The following is a 21,596-nucleotide window of genomic DNA, read 5'->3' as shown; positions in this document are numbered from 1 at the left end:
TAGAGCTGGGGTTAACTCCCACTCTTCACACAGGCAAATAGACAATACTTATGAATATATACACTGTTTCACATTCTCATCTAGGGGACTGAGAGGACATGTCACAACAACAAAAAAAGTAATTATACTCAATGATACTCAATGACATTGTGTGCATATAGTATAAACTAAAGAAATATTTCAAAAAAGTACTGATAATGTAAGTATTAACACAAATTTTGCCTTCATATTTGGAAACATTTATTCTAGTAATTGAGGAAAAGCTGCCCAGGGAAATGTTAAAAACAAGACTTCCAGGGAACCCACACCACCCACTAGCAAACTCTTGTTTAGCTTGCACCCAAATGACCGGACCTTGGATTACTCTGTAGTCTGTTTCCTTGCACCCACTGGTGTTGTTTCCTTTGATACACACCCTTAAGCATGCCTGACAAAGTTCCTTTTGGAGCCAGGGAAGGGAAAGTATTGTAGAAATTTATTTCTGGCTTTTAGGGATGCTTTGGGGATATTGAAAGTTTGAGGCCTTATTCCAATATTTTCCCTTAAATCTTTTGTTTCTTTTTTTGTTTTGTTTTACATTTTCATGACATTTTAACATTTAATAGAAACTATATACAATAGATTTTTACTATATTTTACATGACATAGCCACTGCAGAAATTTACATGGTTAGAAGCAAGATGGATGATTAAAGGGGGCCCAGTCCTTAACTGTCTCAGGATAAAGTTGGAGTTCACTGGAGAAAGGGTTCAAACTGCTCAATTAAGTTGAGGTGAGGAAAAGCTAAAATGTAGGCCTTTAGATAAAGACAACCAGGCACTGGAGCAACCAGTATCTCAACGGTACCATTTATAAACATAGCCCTCACCTAATCACCTCTGTGGATTCCTGTCCATTACTTAAGAAATCCCATTACAAAGATATCACTTTCCCCTTTGACATAGTCTCAAACACTCAATTTCAAAGATAGGTAATCCCTATCTTCCTTGCCTAGGGTAGAAAGAAACTCATAACTTTTGGACACTATTGGCCCATCCCCCTAAGTATAGTTTTACTTGACTATGGTTTTCTATAACCCAGAACAAAACAACTGGGTTGCCCCTGTTTAGTGAGAGATGATCAATGATACTTGTTTGAAGAGAGGGAAAGTGAAATCCATTGAAGTCATAAGGTTCCCAGAACAAATTCTCAACTGTTAGCAGTAGATTCTGTTTTTCCATTTGCTGTAGCCAATCCACTTTGAGGCAACAGTGCACAGCAGTTTTCAGAATTTACTGATCCCTGGGATGTGTACCCATCTCTAGCCATCTGTAAATGGCCCAGGTTACTGTGTGATGGAAGGCTAATTGGGATTGTTCTTTACTTGCCAAAATATCTCCTGGGCCTTCAGTGAATTCTTTGACTAAATGAGCTTCAACAGTTAATGAAGGATCAAAAAGCAAGGGTGGTGAAAGCAGCGAGGTGGTGCAGTCCTGTAATCCCAGCGGCTCCTGGCGCTGAGGCAGGAGGATCGCAAGTTCAAAGTCAGCCTCAGCAATGGTGAGGCACTAAGCAACTCAGTGAGACCCTGTCTCTAAATAAAATCTAAAACAGGGCTCGCGATGTGGCTCAGTGGTTGAGTGCCCCTGAGTTCAATCCCTGGTGCCAAAAAAAAAAAAAAAAAAAGCAAGGGTGAAGGAAGGCACTGCTATACCCTGCATACCATTAGCAACAACATCCAAGTCGTCACTGAACTCCACTGGTAAACTCTCAATGGGCTGAAGCTCAGTAGCATTCAAGTACAAATCCATAGGCGGGGCTTCCAGATTGTCTAGCACAGACAGTACCTGCTCCAGTTTATACATCTGAGGAGTCAACTGGAAATGCAATGGACAGCACGGATCCTCAGAGAGGCTTATACCCACCAGTTTGTTGTAAGGTATCTCTTCAGATCCCTGGCAACATTTGAAAAGAAACTGATTTGTGTCCTGACAAATATGGGTAAGGCAGTGTCTGGTCATTGAGAGAGACTGATTGGAACAATGAACATCATCCACAAAGGCCAAGCACCACTGAATAGAACAACAAATATCCTGTTGAGTGGCATCATTTGTGGCCAGCATTCTGCATCTCTTCAGCTGCCTGTGTTGCAAGACTTCCACTCTAGCGTTGGCAATACCATTAGAGACATTTTAATTGCTTTAAATTCTCTTGTTCTTTGGCCAAAAGTCCCTATGGGCCAGTAAGGAGACTACTACCTAGAGCTTTATGTTCCACTTTGCAATTATGTAAGTATAGACGCTGCTGCTCCTTGAGCAGATGCTGAAGTCGTTTAAACCGATCAATGTACAAAGACTGCAAATGAACCAGTTTCTCACCTATAATCAGCGCCACTTCTTCAGCCATGTAGACACTAGCATGTCCAGTATCTGCTCTCTTTGCTTCAACTACTTTCTGGAGTCTGAGAGCCCAGTGCTGTCTTAGCATATGGACTCAGCTGGCACAACAGGGTTTCACCCATATGCCCTGCATTGGTCTACTTCATTTGAGCATGAAGTGCTAGGGCATTCCTACAGGCATGTTCACAGAAGAACATCCCTTACAGAAAATGCCTACTCCACAAAGTCCTGATAGACCATGGGTAGGTAGGTTTCTAGAGGGCAGGCAGAAGTCAGCCTCGCAGGGTATGCACTGTAACTCCCTGCCGCCCTCCCAAGTTCCCAAGCTCTGTAGACTTTGCCTCCCCTTTAACATCATCCTCCCTGACCCCCACCACATTGAAGGTATCTCCTTGGCCTTAAATGGATCTTGTATTCCTGACAGGAATATGGGCTAACTCAAGCCCAGTCTCCCCAGGTGCAAGGAATCATTGGGGTTAAAATCTGTTGTGTACCTGGCAGAACAATTAAACAAGTTTCTTGAAATGCCTGTGCCTCAGTTTAGCCATCTTTTCAGTAGTGGTGGAGGGTTTTAAGACCTGCTCTCCCTACTTTATAGGGTTGGCATGAAGTTCAGGTGACATATATAAATGTAAAAATACTTTAAACTTTTTAAAGGAATTACCTCAGCTAAATACCTGACAGAAGCTTATACAATTATCTAAGTAATCAGACTTGATAAATCCCTGTAACTTTAGTGAGATATCACCCTCAGGATCCTCCTTTTTTTTAAAGGAAAAAAGTGTTTATTATTATTTATTCATTTTCTAGTTGGTAACTTAAAATCATCATGACTAAAGAAATAAGCAAACATTTACTACAGGAGAATCGCGAGTTCAAAGCCAGCCTCAGCAACAGTGAGGCACTAAGCAACTCAGTGAGACTCTGTCTCTAAATAAAATACAAAATAAAAATGGGGATGTGGCTCAGTGGTGGAGTACCATTGAGTTCAATCCCCTGTATCAAAAAAAAAAAAAAAAAAAAAGGCCTCCTACAGGGAGAAAATTGAAGGAAATTAGTTGCCCAGTTTCCTTCATCTGTTTTTATTTATCTTGCTTCTTTGCAAGGAATGCTTTTCATTTCAACTACAAGGTGGTGATGAACAATTAATAAAATGGTAATTATCTGTATTGAATTCAAAGCAATCCCCCTAAAAAAATTAAATGTATTTTCTTTGCATCTTCCCAGAGTGCTGAGCACAATCTCTTATACAAAGACACTTAATAGATACTTTAAAAAATGAATACATGATTTAATGAATGAATCACCCCCCAAAATACTCTGAAAGTGATTACAAAGTGGTTTTTTTGTTTTTAATTTGCATTGTCCAAAACAACTGACTCCATTCTCTACCTCCCTGTCCTAAGAGAGTCACCCTGTAAAAGACACAATCTCCTTTCTGTAGAACTCTTTAGGCATGCCTGCTTTGTATTCTTCAATTAAGCTGTAGTCACAAATCTCTACATGAACTCTGGGTAGATCTAGCTGTAGCACAGACACTTTCTGCCAAGAAAACACAGGCCTCAGTTTCAAACTTCTGGTGTTCTAATTCTAGCTGTGACACCAGCTGGTTGACCTCAAACGAATTTCTTGACATGCCTGTGCCTCAGTTTAGCCATCTTTTCAATGGTGCTGGAGGGTTATAAGACCTGCTCTCCCTAATTTAAAGGGTTGGCTTGAAGTTCAGGTGACATATATAAATGTAAAAATGCTTTGAACTTTTCAAAGCACTACATAAGTATAAGATGTTATTATAGGTAGATATATTTAAAATCAATTACCTAGTTCAAGGGACTTTATCCTAAACAACCTGTTTTACTACTTATTGTTTGAGAAAACAAACAGGCCTCTCCCTTCCTCCTTCTCTGTCTCTCCTCTCTCTCTCTCTCTCTCTCTCTTTCTGTCTCTGTACACACACACACACACACACACACACATACACACACCTGCTATTCCCAATTTGAAAACTTCTCAGTTTTGAGGGTTTTCCCCTGGCGTAAGAAATATGCATCTGCAGATGAATATCAAAGAGCCAAGAATTTGTAAGAGTGCCTTCTTTTTTTATTCCACCCCCAGCCCTCAAATTTACCTTTTTAAAGTTTTGAGACAGAAAAGTGAAGCACAGCAGGCTTTTCATACTACGTAATGTCAGGTATTTAATCAGTGGGGTAGATGAACCATTCATTTGAAACTTGGCCATACTACATACATTTCGATCATCCTTTTATGCCAAACCTGTCTGGAAAGTACTTGGGGAACAAGACAGGGAGGATCGACAGGGAGCTCATGCTAATGAGTTCTCCATTCCTCACGGAGACATAATCAGGGCAATACTCAAGGATTCATCAACATATTTTATTAGCGCTATGTGACCTATATGGTTTATTTTAAAGGAATTACCTCAGCTAAGTACCTGACAGATCCTTATACAACTGTTTAAGTAATCAGGCTTGATACATCCCTGTAACTTTAGTGAAATATCGCCCTCAGGATCCTCCTTTTTTTTTTTAAGAAATAAAGTGTTTATTATTAAAAGTGTTTATTCATTTTCTAGTTGGTAACTTAAAATCATCATGACTAAAGTAATAAGCAAAGATCTACTACAAATAAGATACTCCTACTGAAAGGCCCACTCAGAGGTAGCACATAAAAACTCACATGATCTCCATTTGAGTCATCAGTTTCTACATGGAGAAATTGTAAAATAAATGCAGTTCAATTATTGTACAAAACTTATATTAGTTGCATATATGTCTTTCCACTATAAAGAATCTATAATTTAATCTATATATTAAAGATCAGCTGTTGAAGTGTTAGGATAACACTTCAACAGCTGATCTTTAATATATAGATTAAATTATCTTAAAACAGGTATTAATCATTATGACTGTCTTATAGAATGAGATCAGGAACTACCTGCAATAGAATCACTTGGTGTGTTTCCTAAAATGCTGGTTCCTGGGCCCTGCCCCAAATTTACTGAATTAGCATCTTTTAGGTTGAAGCCCTGGGCTCAGGACCTTTTAAGCGCTACAGGTGAGTCTCATGTTCACCACTTGGATCACTGCTGTCCTGTAGAAACTATGCAATGTGTGTAGAATCTCAGAGACAGAACAAGTGCAAGGCAGGCAGCTCCTGTTTCATTGTGTGAGACAGGTTTGGATAAAGATGAACCTGGCTGCACCATTTCTGTGTAAATTTGGTTAAGACACTTAAGCTCTCTGAGCCCTGGTATCCTCACTTGTAAGATAATACCTGTTTGACAGTGTTGTGAGGATAAAATGGCAACACATAGGACTTCTGTTCTAATGCCTGACACATGGTAAAATTGAAGCATATGTTCATTCCCTGTCTCCTTGTTAAGAATGAGTTTACAGGTGCATTCTTCTTGTCCACTGTTCTTAGTATGCTTGATAGAATAATATGAACTACTAGTTTAATGACAACTAATATTTTGAGATTTTATTCGAGTACTGGGCTGGGGTTGTAGATCAGTGGTAGAGCTACAACTGCTCAGCATGTGCCAGGCCCTGGGTTCAATCCCCAGCACCAAATAAATAATAAAAAAAATAAAACATGCCATTGCTGAATGTGTTATATGTGTTATTTAAGTTAATATCTATAATAATCCTTAAAGGTACTATTATTATTTTCACTTTACAGATGAAGGAACTGAGGCTAGAGCCTTAGTGTTCTTCTGTAACTTGCTCTGGAGCTCAAAGTAGAGAATTAGCAAAGCTCGGACTCAAACCCTAGAACCTAACTGTTCATTATGCTCTATATTCTGCATATTCTCTAAGTGCTTAGATTCTAACATGTAAGCAAGTCTTTCAGGAGGAATAAGCAATTGCAAAAGTGGAATTTATAAACATGAAGAAAGACTGACAAGTTAATGCCATAATTTTATTATGTTATTTATTTCTTTGAAGAGGTTCTAGAGATTGAACCTAGAGCTTCACGCATGCTAAGCATGTACTCTGCCTCAGGGCTACATGCTCAGTTCCTCTATAATTTCCCTTTTTGTTTTGTTTTGTACTGTGGATTTAACCCAGGGGTGTTTTACCACTGAGCTACATCCCCAGCCCTTTTTATTTTTTACTTTGAGACAGAGTCTTGCTAAGTTGCTTAGGGCCTCTCTAAGTTGCTGAGGTTGGGCTCAAATTTTTGATCCTCCTACCTCACCCTCCTGAGTCTCTGGAATTATAGGCATGTGTTGCCAATGTCTGGCATCATAATTTCCTTCTTTAGAAGGCTTCATTAGTTGCCTACAATAGTGCATGGCGCATAGTAGGTGTCAAAAAGCATTTGTTGAACGAATGAAAGGCAAAGCTTATGCCAGCATACCGTCTGTAAACAAAAAGTATAGACCAAATTGATCTGATTTTCCAAATCAGCTTATATTATGACATGATGTGAATCTTTAACTATCAGGGCTACAAATAATCACCTTATTTGCAACAAATTGTTCTTAGTCCTTGTTATAAACAACACACTAGTCTTTGGGAGAATTATAATAAAAACAAAACAAAGCAAAACAAAAATCTTAAAATATATCCTCAGCCAAAATCTAACTGGGAAAACAATGCAAACTTACGAAACAACTGGATTGCAAAATCACCTAATGTGAGATAGTAACTGCCTTGTTATCAGTATTGTTTTCTATTTTAATAATTAAGACACAATTATAGTTTTATTAGCAATATGAAGAAATAATAATTGCTCTAGCTATCATTTAGTGAATGATTATGTGCCAAGCACTAGGCTTGGAGTTCTATATATGTTATACTTAATCATGATAGCAATTCTGTTAAGTCAATATCATTAATTCTGTTTTTTATACATGGAAACTGAGGCTCAGAGGGGCTGAACAACTTGCATGCAACACACAGTTGGTAAGTATACCAGAATCAGAGAATATATAGAGTTGAAATGGATTAAAGGAAGAGAGAGATCAATTCCTGCTGGAGAAAACAGGGACAATGTCTCTATTTCTGAAAAACAGAATTCTCCTGGGGGGTAAGATGGAGAAGTGTCTTTTGATAATGGAGGTTGCAAAGACACGGGCATTTATGTTCCTTTTCTGAGACAGGTCCCACAGCACTCTGCTCTTGGTGAATGTATAACTCAGGACTTTTTGCTGAATAGGGACCGGGGAATTAGGTATGTTGTTAGCACAGAAAGTAAACTTGTTTGCCTGGAATCAAGAGTTTGTGTAGGGCAACTTTAGAATTTATGTTATTCCCAAACCCATAACCCTGCACTTGATCTTAGCCAAAAGGCCAAGAAGCAGCTAAACTTATAACCCTGACACACTTGGCCTTTGTTTACTGATAGCCTAAGTCACCTCACCTTGGGTTACTTTCTGCTCAATTAATCAACTCCCTCAATTCATTCACTCAGACAACAGTATGGGTTGAATTCCTGTTAGGTGCTGGCCAGTTTTCTGGTGCTAGTGACAGAGCAGTGAACAAAACAGACAAAAACCTCTGTGCACATGAAGGTTTTATTATACTAGGAAAACAGATGTTAATGCTTAAATAAATAAAGGCGATGAAGAAAATAAAACAGACCATTAACAATGACTCGGTGGGGTAGGGTACTCCTTTTGTTTGCAGGAGCTGAGAGTCAAATGATCTGTCGTTGGCAGCTGGAGGGACAAGTAAGTTCAAAGTTCATGAGGCAGGAACAAGTGTGACATGTCTGAGGCACTGAGGGAAAAGCACACTGGTGGAGTACAGTAGTCAGAGGCAGAGAGCCCTGAGATGAGGCCAGAGACCGGGTGGGGGCTGGACCCTGTAGGTCTGATACAGGGTGAGGAGTTTGGCTTTTTAGAAGGTTTTAAGCCAAGGATGGATACAGTCTCATTTACATTTTTGAAATTTCACTCTGGCTATGTGGAGAATGTACTATAGAGACACGGTTAGACCCTGGGAAGCCATTTACGTCATTCATGTAAGAGAGAATGGGGTCTTGTAAGGTTAGTTGTGGAGAAGAGGAAAAGTGAATGGACTTGGTCTCTTTTTGAGGCAGTGACTTGCTGATGGAGTGTGCCAGGCAGGTGAGGGAAAGGAGGGAAGGAGAGCAACCAATCCAGAGTGATGTCCCAGTCTTTGGCCTGAGCACCTGGGTATGGATGGCAGTACCATTACCTGAGATGGAGAGACCTTGAGAAGAAATAATGTGCAAAGGTAAACACTTCTGTTCAGTTTGCAATTACCCATTTTTCTTCCTTCTGAGAACTTGTTCCACTCTATAATTACCTTGTTAATTCCAATTTTTGTTTTATTTATTTATTTTTGGTGCTAGGGCTCAAACCCCGGAGTCGCACACACCCCAGGCAAAGGCTCTACCACTGAGCTACATCCCCAGCCCTAGCTTAATTTTCATGCTTATCTGGCATCCATTTCCCTCCAACAGAATCTTTGTTCATTGTTCTATCTCTTGAGTCTAGAACATCAACAGACATACAGTATATGCTCAATAGATACTGGGATTTGCTGAGTCTGGTTCAGTGTTTCTCAAACTTAAGTATACACTAGCCACCTGGGCAGCTTATTGAAAGTTTAGAATCAACCTCTACCGTAACCCCTCTCCAGGAAAACTCTGCTATCTTAGATCTGGAGTTGGAACTACATATTTAGGCAGCACTGTAGATGGGCCTTGGACTGTAAGCTAGTGCAGTGGGTTGAATATATCGGTGTTCATTCAACTATTTACCTTAAAACCACATTTCAGTGGCATTTCAAAGGACTAGAACATAGTTTTAAGCATTCACTGATATTCTCAAATACAGTCAAATCACAAGGTGTTGATTTTTAAAAAATATTTTTTTAGTTGTAGATGGACACAATGCCTTCATTTTATTTATTTATTTGTTATGTGGTGCTGAGGATCAAACCCAGTGCCTCACACATGCTAGACCAGCCTTGTACCACTGAGCCACAACCCCAGCCCCACAAGATGTTGATTTAAAAACTTTTGAGAGAACCAGTGAAGGAATTCTGGAGTCCCCTCTATCTCATTTGACTTACACACTGTCGCTGGAGACCAGGAAAGGGTCTCAGAAGCATTCATCAAGTAAAGAAAAATGGTGACCTAAATGCTAGGATTTCCAGGGAAGCAAGATACACTCCTCTTTTACGTGTCCCTATTTATACATATGTGAAATTCTGTTACTTGAGGGTTATAGTAAATGTGTATTCTGTTTGCACAGCATCTGTTTCCTTTTCCAGTAAGGGTACCCCAATATTCCTTTGCAAAACTTCTTTTTTAAAATATTTTTTGGTTGTCAATGGATCTTTATTTTATTTATTTATATGCAGTGCTGAGAATCAAACCCAGTGCTTCATATATGTTAGACAAGAGTTCTACCACTGAGCCACAACCTCAGCCCTGCAGAACTTTTATTTTGCCCCATTGCTGCAATCTTGGCACCCTGTCCTTCCCTGAGATAGGGGTTGGCTCCAAACTGGACCAACCAGATGTTCCTTCCTTAGCTTGTGAACCTCAAGTAAAGCAACACAAAGACTTAAAAAGATCTGCTCAGGGAAGGTCCCTGAAGAATCCGTGATTAGATACTACTTCAAAGATCTCATGGAACTCACTTGGCTCTTGTTCTTTCCCAGACCTAATTCTTCAGCTTTTCCTTCAATAGGAGCCACGAGCCTTTTCTTCCAATAAATCCTCGTCTTGTTTAAGTTAGTTGGAGCCATCTCAATTGCTTGCAATATGATCTATGACACCCATAAAAATCTTGCAATCTACAATTAGATATAAAGCTTTCAGAATAAATTCTTCCAGGGAACAGTAACACAGTGACCTAAATTTTCACTAATATGCAAATGTCTGATAGCAGAGCCTGAATAGCACAGAGGAGAGTGAAAAGCTCCCATAGCTTGACATCCATCTGCCCTGCCCTTGAGGAGGGAAGGGCATGATAGGTGGGAAATGACACCTAAATTTTACTTTACAGATTTTCCCCGTGTTTACACGTGAGATAAATACCTTGCTAGAAACTCTCAACAATTTTATTTCACAGTTTCTATCCAGCCAACTCAGTTGCTGAATTTCTACCTTCAGACTAAACTTTCAGGATAAGCCTTTCCAATGCAGTGCATAATTACTAGGACACATAAACCTAAGACATTAATTTATGAACATGAGAACTCATAACATTAAATTTAGTTCTCATTTCCTTCTGTGGTCCCTAGGGACAAAGAAGAACATCCTGTCCTTTTAATCATTTGGGTTAAATCTTAGTCATTTGTTGACCTTCCTCCTTTCCCTACTTTTAGAAAGACCTACAACTCTTTAAGACTCTAAGAAATTAATAACTTGTGTCTTATGAGCACTATGCCCTGCATAAGACAAGTTTCTCACAATCTCATTCACAGTGATTGTCAAAATAAAATAACAACAGATAGGATGCTGAACAAAGCCAACAGCATTTTGAGTGTGAACCACGCCCAGGGAGAGATAACAACCATGTTATAGTTTAACAGAAGTAATAAAAATGAAATCTAATCACTTGCAGATTACATGTAGTGTAAAGAGAGATCAAATGTGAGAACTAGTTAATTTTTTATTTTATATATATTTTTTTAAAGAGAGAGAGAGAGAGAGAGAGAATTTTAATATTTATTTTTTAGTTTTCGGCAGACACAACATCTTTTGTTTTGTATGTGGTGCTGAGGATCGAGCCCGGGCTGCACGCATGCCAGGCGAGCGCGCTACCGCTTGAGCCACATCCCCAGCCCTTATTTTATATTTTTAATAGTCATTGCTATTAGTGAAAGCTAAACATAACATATCTGAATATAAAACCATATTGATTCTGCATGGCAAATTATTTTCATTTCAAATACAGGAAGTGGGAGGATCACCATTTTAATCTTTTTTTTAATTAAAAATGGGTTCTTATTAGTCATACATGACAGTAAAATGTATTTTGACATAGTATATATATGTAGAGTATAACTTCCCATTATTCTGGTTGTTCATGATGTGGACATTCTTATCTTTAAAATATGTAATAGTGTCACTTACCGTGTGCCAGGTACTATTCTAAGTACATCATTTCATTATTTCATTTAGTCCTTACAACTCCACCAGGTATTAGCCTATTATACTTATTTAGAAACTGGAACAGAGATACTCAGAATTTAAGTAATTTGCACAAGATCAAAGATCTGGTAAATGGCAGAGGTTGGATTTTGAATCTTAGCACCAGAATGGATCTCAATCCCTTCTCTTTCCATCTGCCAACATGGTTTGGCCTTTCAGTGAGAAAATACTTAATCTTTTCCTCTACCTGTAGTTGAGGCCCTTTGACCGTTTGAACGTTTAAAAAGACACATAAAAAGCTACCTGAGCCAGGTAGTCTAAATAAATAGGTTTCCTGGGAGTCAAATTACTTGCATGTTAATTGTTAACTTAATGGTAAGCCTTTCTAGCAGCCTTTATAGCAATTTGCTTTCCCAGGTTTTACATTAAGTTCAATAGTAAGAATTTAGGTATCTAATCAAAGTCAAATACACTATCAAGGCCCACAGTTTTCAAATTCACTTTCTATCTCGTTACAGAGAATTTGGGATGAGGGGGATGGGGGAACAGTCTCTCTCAGAGTGGTGGGTTCTTTTCATGATGGGTGGTTTCATTTCTCTGCCAGGGACTTGTATCATGGAGTCTGGGTGGCACACACAGCAAATAGCCTATTCTCAAACAGGAGAGGCTCTTCAACCACCGGGGGTGTTTTCTGAGCCAATCTCCCTGGGGTCTGGCCAAGATGCAACTGCCTCAGCCCAGAAGGTGTGGTTTCTTAAAGACCTTCCTAGTCTTCTTTATTTTTCTCACCAAATGGGATGATAAAATCAGCACAACCCTGCTTGCTCTTCAAAAGTTTGCCAGAATTTTCACAGGATGGCCCTGTGGTTGGGTTTGACTGTTGTGTTTTCTGGGAATATTCTAGCCCTGCTTCTCCTAGGACATTGCTCTTTTTTTTTTTTTTTTTTTTTAATGTATAGGTATATCATCAAGATTTTTGTACAGTACTGGATTCAGAGTCTAAAATATTACCAAGAAGTAGGAGGATACAGGGTGACTAGGGTGCCTCTGTGCCTTTGTTCTTGGAAGAGATTGGAGGAGAAAAGTGTGACACCCGCTGCCCCTGATCACATACATTCGTTGTAGATATCAAGTGGAACCTAGATTAGCCAGTCACAAACAAATTGGTAAAGGGATCCAACGCTATGTAGATAAGATGCAAGAAAGTCTGCAAACTTGAAAGTAGGCATTTTCTAGTAGGCCAGTAAAAGAATTACCAGATTCTGCACTAGTTAGCTGGGGATTTGAGGAGGTCTCTCAATTGTTGTTTCCCTATCTGTAAAATGGGTGTGGGAGTCCAATAGAGTTGGAAGAGGACTTGGAAGTCATTTGATCCAGTGTTTGGTCCACTTTGGGAATTTCACCTACAAAATCTCCAACAAATGACCTGTCCCCTGACCTCCCATGAAAGGGCACTCATCTCCTTATGTTCCTCATGCTGAGCCAAGTTCTGCATCTTGGCACCTCCATTCCTTAGTCTTGATTCTCACTGTGAAGTTTTGAACTGGCAACTTGGATGGCAGGAGAAACAATGCAGTTCAGTGGAAAGAAAATCAGGTGAACCTGAGTCTGGGCCCCAACTTAAGTACTTTGCTGGCTGTAAAATCTTGACCAAAGGGCATCAGTTCTATGAGACTGAGTTTCCTTATCTGTCTGATGGAGACATTGCAAACAATGCAGGACATTTGTTGAAAGGATTAAAACAATTTCTAAAATTCACATTTGCTTATAAAATTATTGAGGATCATTTTCTTAGACTATAATAAAAAATCAGTATTTATTGAGGCCTGAGGAGTTTAGGGCATTATTTCAGATTTTTGTTTCAATGGTTTGTTCTTCAATTTTCTTAACTTTTCCCTTGTTCCAGTCTTCAGTGAAGTCACTTCCTATACATTTCCATGCAGTTCCCTTTCTTATCAATCCACATATTCTTTTGTTCATACAATTAGAAAAGGAGAAGGAAACTTAAAGATGGACTTAATAAAGTTGTAGGTGTGTGTATGCTGACCAGGGGGAAAAATGTTGCAATGGAAATGGAGTTTATTCTCTTACTTGAAGCAAAAGAGGCTTCTGAATTTTGCTGCAAATAAATAATTACTTCTGAAATAAAAGATAGTTTGAAGTGTACCTTAGAGGAGAGATTATGGCAATACATAAAACATGTTAACTTTGCTGTAAAGGAAGCATGTGGATTTAGGATTGAGATAATTCAGAGCCATGGATCTCACAGTCAGTTGAAACCTCATGGAAAATTTCCTTAGGGATAGAAGCTTAAAAAGTCTCCTCTTGAGTTTGTTGATAACTACAAAAAAGTCAAAACATGGGACTCTTGGGCCAAGCACATTTATGAAAATGAAGTTACCCCATAGAAATCCTCATGTGGACTGTGGATATAGCTCAGTGGTACATCACCTGCCTAGAAGTCTGTGTATGAGCATTCACACAAGGTATTCGTCCTTGTTCATTGCCATGTGGTTTCCAATAGTAAACAGAAGAAATAATCTATGGCTTTTGGTAGGAGAATAGTCAAAATAAGATAAGGAACCCATAAAATGGGATACTCTGCATTCTTAATGAAACATGAGGTGACCTGGCATGATGTCTTGACTCACTGTTAAAGGAAAAAGTCTACTGCAAAACAATATGTGAACAGTAGCGCCATATTCGTATATATGAATGTGTATATACACATACTCTTGTGTGTACATATTTATGTGTTCATACAGTTATAAATATATGATATATGTATTCAGAAAAAAGTTAGAAGTCTATATGTGAAGCAATGTTGATAGTAATTAATTCCAAGGAGTGGACTCAGGAGCACAAAAGAGGTTTTCATTTTTTACTTTTAGTGCTCGTATATTTGAAGCTTTTACATGTAGAAACATTATTTGTATAATTTTTTTCTTTTGGGGTACTAGGTATTGAACCCAAGGGTGCCTTACTGAGTTATATCTCTAGCCACCCCCCCTTTTTTTGGTTTTGAAATAGGGTCTTGTTAAGTTGCATAGGGCCTCACTGAGTTGCTGAGGCTGACCTCAAACTTGCAATCCTCCTGCCTCAGGCTCCTGAGTTACCGGGATTACAGGTGTGAGTCACTAGGACCAGCTATTTGTGTGATTCTGAAAACAGTAAAATAAGAATAGATAAGTGTAGGGGGCTGGGGCTATAGCTCAGTGGCTGAGCGCTCGCCTCACATGTGTGAGGCACTGGGTTCAATCCTCAGCACCAGATACAAAAATAAATAAATAAAACAAAGATATTGTGTCCATCTACAACTTAAAAATGTTTTTTAAAAAAGAATAGATAAGTTTAGAAATATGTCTAAGCACCTGGTTAAGTTTTCCTAAATTTTAGGAGTCCTTATATGAAGAACACCTTTTTCAGAAAAATGAATAAACTTAATCTCTTTCCTTTGGATCAAAAGATCTTCAGAATCAAAAGACCAACTGGTTTATTTCCCTGTAAAGACATCCACCTATTCAAGCCCTAGGAACAAGAGAAGATTCTAGAATCCCTGACATCCCAGGGTTCCTTTATTCCTCTCCACTGTTTCTTCAAGATCTTACATGAGACAATATGTCACAAACTGGAGTATGACCCTTATGAGTGTTTTCCTAGAAAGGAGGGGAGATTTGGTGATCAGATAATTTTCCATAAGCTATATGATGTGTGCTAAGAACTGGTTTCTGTGATAAGAAAGAAGTCTCCATGACTCAGGAGTATCTACTTGAGCTTGGTACTGTAGGCATTCTGACATCTAGCATTTACTAGAAGTCAGTTCAGTTGATTACAGCCAGTGTTAATAAGCACTGGAGTTTGAGTTTTTCAAGGGGCCGAGTTTTTTCATATAAAGAAATATCCTTGTTCCAGCTCTTTCAGGCGCCTTGGATCTGTTTCTATCCACTCCAGCAGCTGCTCGTCAGACCCCCAACAGGCAAAATGGTGAAACAGATCGACAGCAAGGAAGTGTTTCAGGAAGCCTTGGAGGCTGCAGGAGATAAACTTGTGGTAGTTGACTTCTCGGCCAACTGGTGTGGCCCTTGCAAAATGATCAAGCCTTTCCTTCATTCTCTCTCTGAAAAATATTCCAATGCATTGTTCCTGGAAGTAGATGTGGATGCCTGTCAGGATGTTGCTGTGGAGTGTGAAGTCAAATGCATGCCCACCTTCCAGTTTTTTAAAAAAGGCCAAAAGGTGGGTGAATTTTCTGGAACTAACAAAGAAAAGCTTAAAGCCACCATTAATGAATTTCTCTAATCGTGTTTTCTGAAAAACATAACTACCCATCAGCTGTTTAAAGCTTGCAATTTCGGAAAATACGAAGTATGGAAACTATGTACCCAATTCAATCTGAGTATAAATGACAATAAAATATTAATTCTACCCTTTTAAAAACTGTTCTTCAGCAACCACACTGTATCACTAATGCCAGCCAATTGCTTTTTGAGATTGTTCTACTAGTTGTAAAGATTAGTGGAATAAAGGATGTACATGGTTAAATTCATTCATTTATGCATTAATCTCTTCATTCACTTGTCAATGGTAAAATATAAAAGTTAGCAGTCAGTTGAGGGTTTAGGGGTCAGAAATATTTGAGTTGGGGCTGGGATTGTGGCTCAGTGGTAGAAAGCGCTCGCCTAGCACATGCGAGGCCCCAGGTTCGATCCTTGGCACCATATAAAAATGAATAAAATAAAGGTTTTGTGTGCAACAACACTAAAAAAAATATTTAAAAAATTATATGCCTATCCAAGTTTCTGATTCCTCATCAATTACATAAGGACAGTAATCAAAAGGTTTTTGTGAAGATTTAAGAACATTGCAAGTGCTTAGCATAATACCTGGCATGTACTACAAGCTCAATAAAAGTTAAGTAGTGTTATTCATGAGTTTGTCATTCAAAATTATATATTGAACATCTACTGTGTGCCAAGTTTTTGCCAGATTCTGAATTTTTAATATGGTTGGCATATGAATGTTGCTTTTACAGGGGTTCAGTCTAGATCAGAGATTCTTAATAGAATTAAGGGGCTTTCTGTACTTGGATGAGGGGAAATCACATCTCTATTTTTCACTAACCTTTAATGAAACTTATGATTTCCTTCAATTATGAATATATTAAAAAATCATAGAAATAGTCACATTAGATATGACTTTGTCATCAACAGAAAATACAGACATTTTCATAGTATGCTATATAATTCAGGAGAAATTTTGAAATTTTGTTCATGTATATATATCATTACTTTGAAATTATAATAGTTATTAGATCCACTGCTGACTCTAGGAATTGTGTTAATAAAGAAGTACATGTGAAACTATATCTCAAATTTTGGTTTTCATTTCAAAAACTGTAATTATTTCTTTTGTGCTCCTGTGTGGCTTATTTTAGGTACTGGAACATAGATTCAATGTTCTGAAACAAGTACATACATATATTGTATATGTGAGGATGTTCAGAACAGCACTATTAATTAAACACAAAACTGAAAACAAATTAAATGTCCATCAACAGAAGAATGAATAGATAGGCACAGTGGTACATGCCTGTAATCCCAACACTTGGGAAGCGAGCCTCCAAAACTTAGCAAAGCCCTAAGCAACTCAGCCAGAGCCTGTCTCTAAATAAAATTAAAAAAAAAAAAGGTGGGGATGTGGCTCAGTGGTTAAGAGCTGCTAGATTAAAAAAAATGAATAAATCAGCAGTGGTATATTGATTCAATTAAATACCACCTAGAGATGAGAATGAATTAATAATTGTTATATCCAGAAACATGGATGCATCTCAACCCTTAGGTTGAACAAAGATACCAGACACAAAAGGGAACATACTATATGGTATAATTTATATAAATTTGAAAAGCATACAAACTAATCTTTAGGATAGAGGTCAAGATAGTTTACTCTTTATGGGATGAAATTGAGGCTTTTAGGATAAGTATTTATTGTTCCAGATGCTATAAATATGAATGTATTCAATTTGCTCAAGTTCATTGAATTGAACATATGTAATTTATGCATTTAGAGTCCTACTTCAGTAAAAATTTACTTTAAATGGGGGTCCCTATGATTGCCAAGTTTGCCAAAGGGTTCATAGTTCAAAAATGATGAAGAACCTCAGGTCTAATTGGAGAGACAAATCCAGAGAAATTACTTTATAGCAATACTATGTGTTATAAACAGCCTGGATTTTTCCAGGCCACCCTGACCATGTGTTCTGTTTTCTTTCTTTTTTTTTCTTTTTTTATTAACATAGGAGGTATGTTCTCAGCAGCTATAGAAAAAAAGAAATTACAAAGTATTGTGGAAGTACAGAGAAGGGAACCATTAAACTTGCTGGAGGTTGATCAGGAAGAAATCTCCTGGAGGAGGTGATACTTGGTGGGGGCCCCAGAGGATAAGTCAACTTTCAGCAGAAGGGCTTGCTGTTTAGCAAGCATCAGGAAAAAAATAAGTGTGCCATGTTTGGAGAACATTGAGCTGTCTGGTGTGACTAGTTCACAGGGCCAATGACTGATGGAAGGACAAGTGAGAGTCACATGAGTGACTATGTATTGTGCTAAGGCGAAGCAACAAGTGTTGTTTGTTTATTCCTTTGTTTTAATGTTTTATTGAAGGAATAGACAGAAAAGATTGCTTCAAACAAGCTGGATGGATTTTCACAAATGGAACACATTTATTTTCTTAGCACCCAGATTAAGAAATAGGACATTAACAACCTATCAGAAGCTTATTTATGCTTCCTCCCAATCACTACTACTCCCCACCCCTGCCAAATTTAACCACCATCTTGACTTCTAACATCATTGATTGGTTTTGCTGGGTTTTGCGCTTTATTTAATGTGCATACTTTTTTGTTTCTGACTTCTTTCAGGCATGCATATAAGTGAAACATGATGTTGTTGCGTACAGTTATGGATCGTTGCCATCTAAATCTTAAGGAGGGGAGTGGCATGGGCTGATCCCTGTGTTAGGAAAACTACTCTTGCAGACTCATTGGGGGTGGAGTGGAAAAACAAGATCCATCAAGGGAGTCAGCGACATAATCTAAGCAATGGAAGATAAGGACCTAACCCACAGCCCAGGCAATGGAGATGGGGAAGAGGTGGACAGATCAGAGCTCTGGAGAAGCAATTCAAAACACATGTTCCATTTACAGACTCCTTCAAACACACAGGGGAACACTAAACTGAGTGCTCAAAATTCCAGCTACTTTAATTGACCACAGCATCAGTTTGGGCACTTTTCAAGATTTAAATAAAACAAGCCAAATCCCTCCAAGAGTCTACTAACATAGATGACAGGGATGAAACAGACCAAGAAACCAGCACAATGTGTATGAATGAAGGGTATCCCCTGAGACTTAATGACCTCAAATATTATTGGAAAAGTTTTGCAGTTATTTTTCCTAAATATTTTTTGCATAGTGGTATGTCAATCTAAAATTTAGATTCGTTAGGAAAACATAACTATGATTGAGGAGACCAGAGGGGTTGGGATTTTAGCAGAAGTTGGGAGGGAAGAGTTGTGAGGCAAGTGTATAGGACAGACAGATGGAAGCAGGCAGTGAGAGCTCATTGAACGTTTATCTAAACTGTGTGTTTCCCAAACTCTAGTACACACCTCTCTGAAAGTATGCCAGGAGGAACTTGAGTCACCTGATAAATATGGTACATTTTGTTGGAGTATCATTTTACCTCAACCTTAGAAAGATGCCATTTATATGGAAGAGAACAATATGTCATAGAGTAGAACACAAATTTGATGTGAAGTTTCAAGATAAAATATGAGACTTCGAGTATCTTTCTAGCCCAATGCTTTGGTATTCCGTTCCAATGCCTTCCTCCCATTAGATGAAATGCAAAGGAAAAGTTTTGTGAATCATCATATCCATTGTTCCTTACCCAAACTTATAGGACTACCATTAAGCTCTTCTCCAAACTGTGTGGTGTTACTCATCCAACAGCATTCCTTCCTTTCTCTACTCATTCATTACAACAATATTAAGTAAGGGGCTAATACCCTAAGATCTGGGAGATGTTTTCCTCCTGTGCATTACTGTAAGTTCCAAAAAGGACAGGGAACTTAAAAAAAAAGCATTCAGAGTCCCCCTCAGCATTTGTCAAACCCTGAAATATTAGATGTCTATAAATATTTGCTGACATAAAATGGGATCTTTGCCAAATCTTTGCAAAAACCCAAGTAGGAGTTAAAAGATGAAAAAAAATGGAGAGAGAGAAGGGATATGTGTGTGCAAACTGCTAGCTATTATGAACAAAACATTTTGTTTAATCTATGAACAACTCTAAGAAAGACTTTAAATTATCTCCACTTTGCAGTCAAGGAAACTGAGGCTGAGAATAAATAAAATCAATCTTTTGAAGTAACACAGATAGTAAGAGTACAGATTCATCCTATCTTTGTTTGGTAAGAAGGGCTATGGAGAACATAGAAATGTAAATGTGTGTGACCTTTGATCCAAGAGTTCTAAAAATTCATCTGGTAGATCTATTCAAATGAATGCTCAAAGATACAAACACAAAGATGGTCATTTTAGTGCTAATTGGAATAGCAGTAAACTGGAACCAGTCTGAATATCTTTTATTGATGAATTGATTAAATAAAGTAAGGAACACCCATAAGAAAAGAGGCATTCTTATATGGACTGACATGAAAAGGAATTCAAAGCATATTATTATTGAAGAAAAGCAAGTTGCAGAACATTTATCTTTTTAAAATCAATGCATAAATCATATGCATGCATATACAGGTACCAAAAATTCTGAAGAAATACATTCCACTTTTAACAGATTAGTCCTGGTAAGGTGTCTCTTGTCAGGTAGGGAAGAAGAGAGAGTTCTCTTATTACTTTATTTACTTTATGCATTGTGTAAAAGTATACTTTCTTTTTTTTTTTTTAAAGAGAGAGTGAGAGAGGAGAGAGAGAGAGAGAGAGAGAGAGAGAATTTTTAATATTTATTTTTTAGTTTTCGGCGGACACAACATCTTTGTTGGTATGTGGTGCTGAGGATCGAACCCGGGCCGCACGCATGCCAGGCGAGCGCGCCACCGCTTGAGCCACATCCCCAGCCCATAAAAGTATACTTTCAAACAATGAGTCTGTAGCACTTTTATAATGAAAAGCAAACATATTCATTAAATCACATAAAAATGAAGCCTGGACATACTTCAATACACCATGTTGATGGATAAAGAGTCCTACAGGGCAGGAAAACTTTGGAGGAAAGAGTTGAAAAACAGCAGGAGTTAAGAGGCAAAAGAAAAAGCAAATACTGGAGTGAGTGAAGTTCATGCCAAAGTCCTTGATTTTTATTTATTTTTGGCCTAGACAATAGAAATTATTGTCTGTCAGTTCTGAAGGCTAGAAACCCCAAATCAAGACATTAGCAGGGTGGGATTCTTTGGGGGACTGTGAAGAAGAATCCATTCCATACTACACGTACCTTCTAATGGTTTGCAAGCCATTTTGACTGTCCTTGGCTTGCAGATGTCTGCCCTGCGTTCATGAGGTGTTCTCCTTCTGTGTGAATCTATCCAAATTTCCTTTTTATAAGGAGACAGATTACGTTGGATTGAGGATCTACCCTACTCTAGTATGATCTCATCTTAATTAATTATATTTGTAAAAATACCATTTCCAAAAGGCCACATTCTAATGCAGGGGTTAGGATTTTTTTTAAATTTTTTAGTTGTAGATAGACCTTTATTTTATTCATTTATTTATACGAGGTGCTGAAAATTGAACCCAGTGCCTCACACATATCAGGCAAGCAAGCGCTCTACCCCTGAGCCACAACTCCAGCCCCAGGGGTTAGGATTTCAATACAGGAATCCCATTAATGTAGGTAAAAATATTCTTCTGTAAACTGTGTCATGAATAAGGACTTGAACTTTAAGAATTTTGATTATTTCATTTTAGAGAGAATCAATTTTTTTCCTGTGAATTCAAAAGAGCAATCATTTCTAAACTTTGGTCAAAATCATAACTTACACGGAAGAAATCTGGTGGGCATTTACAAAACAAGAACATCTACCTCTAGCTGATTGGAGATC

General features: G+C 38.2%; 1 protein-coding gene and 1 pseudogene across 2 annotated transcripts; one reads left to right on the top strand and one right to left on the bottom strand.

The window, feature by feature from the left end:
• Nucleotides 1-80: 80 nt before the first annotated feature.
• Nucleotides 81-2,575, bottom strand: LOC308634433 (KAT8 regulatory NSL complex subunit 2-like; annotated as a pseudogene). Its single transcript has 2 exons — nt 1,703-2,575; nt 81-88 (listed from the first exon to the last, which is right to left on the bottom strand). The product of its transcript is annotated as a KAT8 regulatory NSL complex subunit 2-like (transcript).
• Nucleotides 2,576-15,461: 12,886 nt separating this feature from the next.
• On the top strand, nt 15,462-15,779 carry LOC308634628 (thioredoxin-like; the record flags this gene model as incomplete). Its single annotated transcript, XM_081268624.1, has 1 exon — nt 15,462-15,779. One exon carries the CDS (start codon nt 15,462-15,464, stop codon nt 15,777-15,779), a length of 318 nt encoding a protein of 105 aa, XP_081124750.1.
• Between the last annotated feature and the right edge of the window lie 5,817 nt (nt 15,780-21,596).

This window comes from Spermophilus citellus (assembly GCF_964194105.1).
Source record: "Spermophilus citellus genome assembly, chromosome: 15".
Taxonomy (NCBI): Eukaryota; Metazoa; Chordata; class Mammalia; order Rodentia; family Sciuridae; genus Spermophilus; species Spermophilus citellus.
The sequence above is the reverse complement of the archived record's forward strand: the minus strand, read 5'-3'. Positions and strand labels throughout refer to the sequence as shown.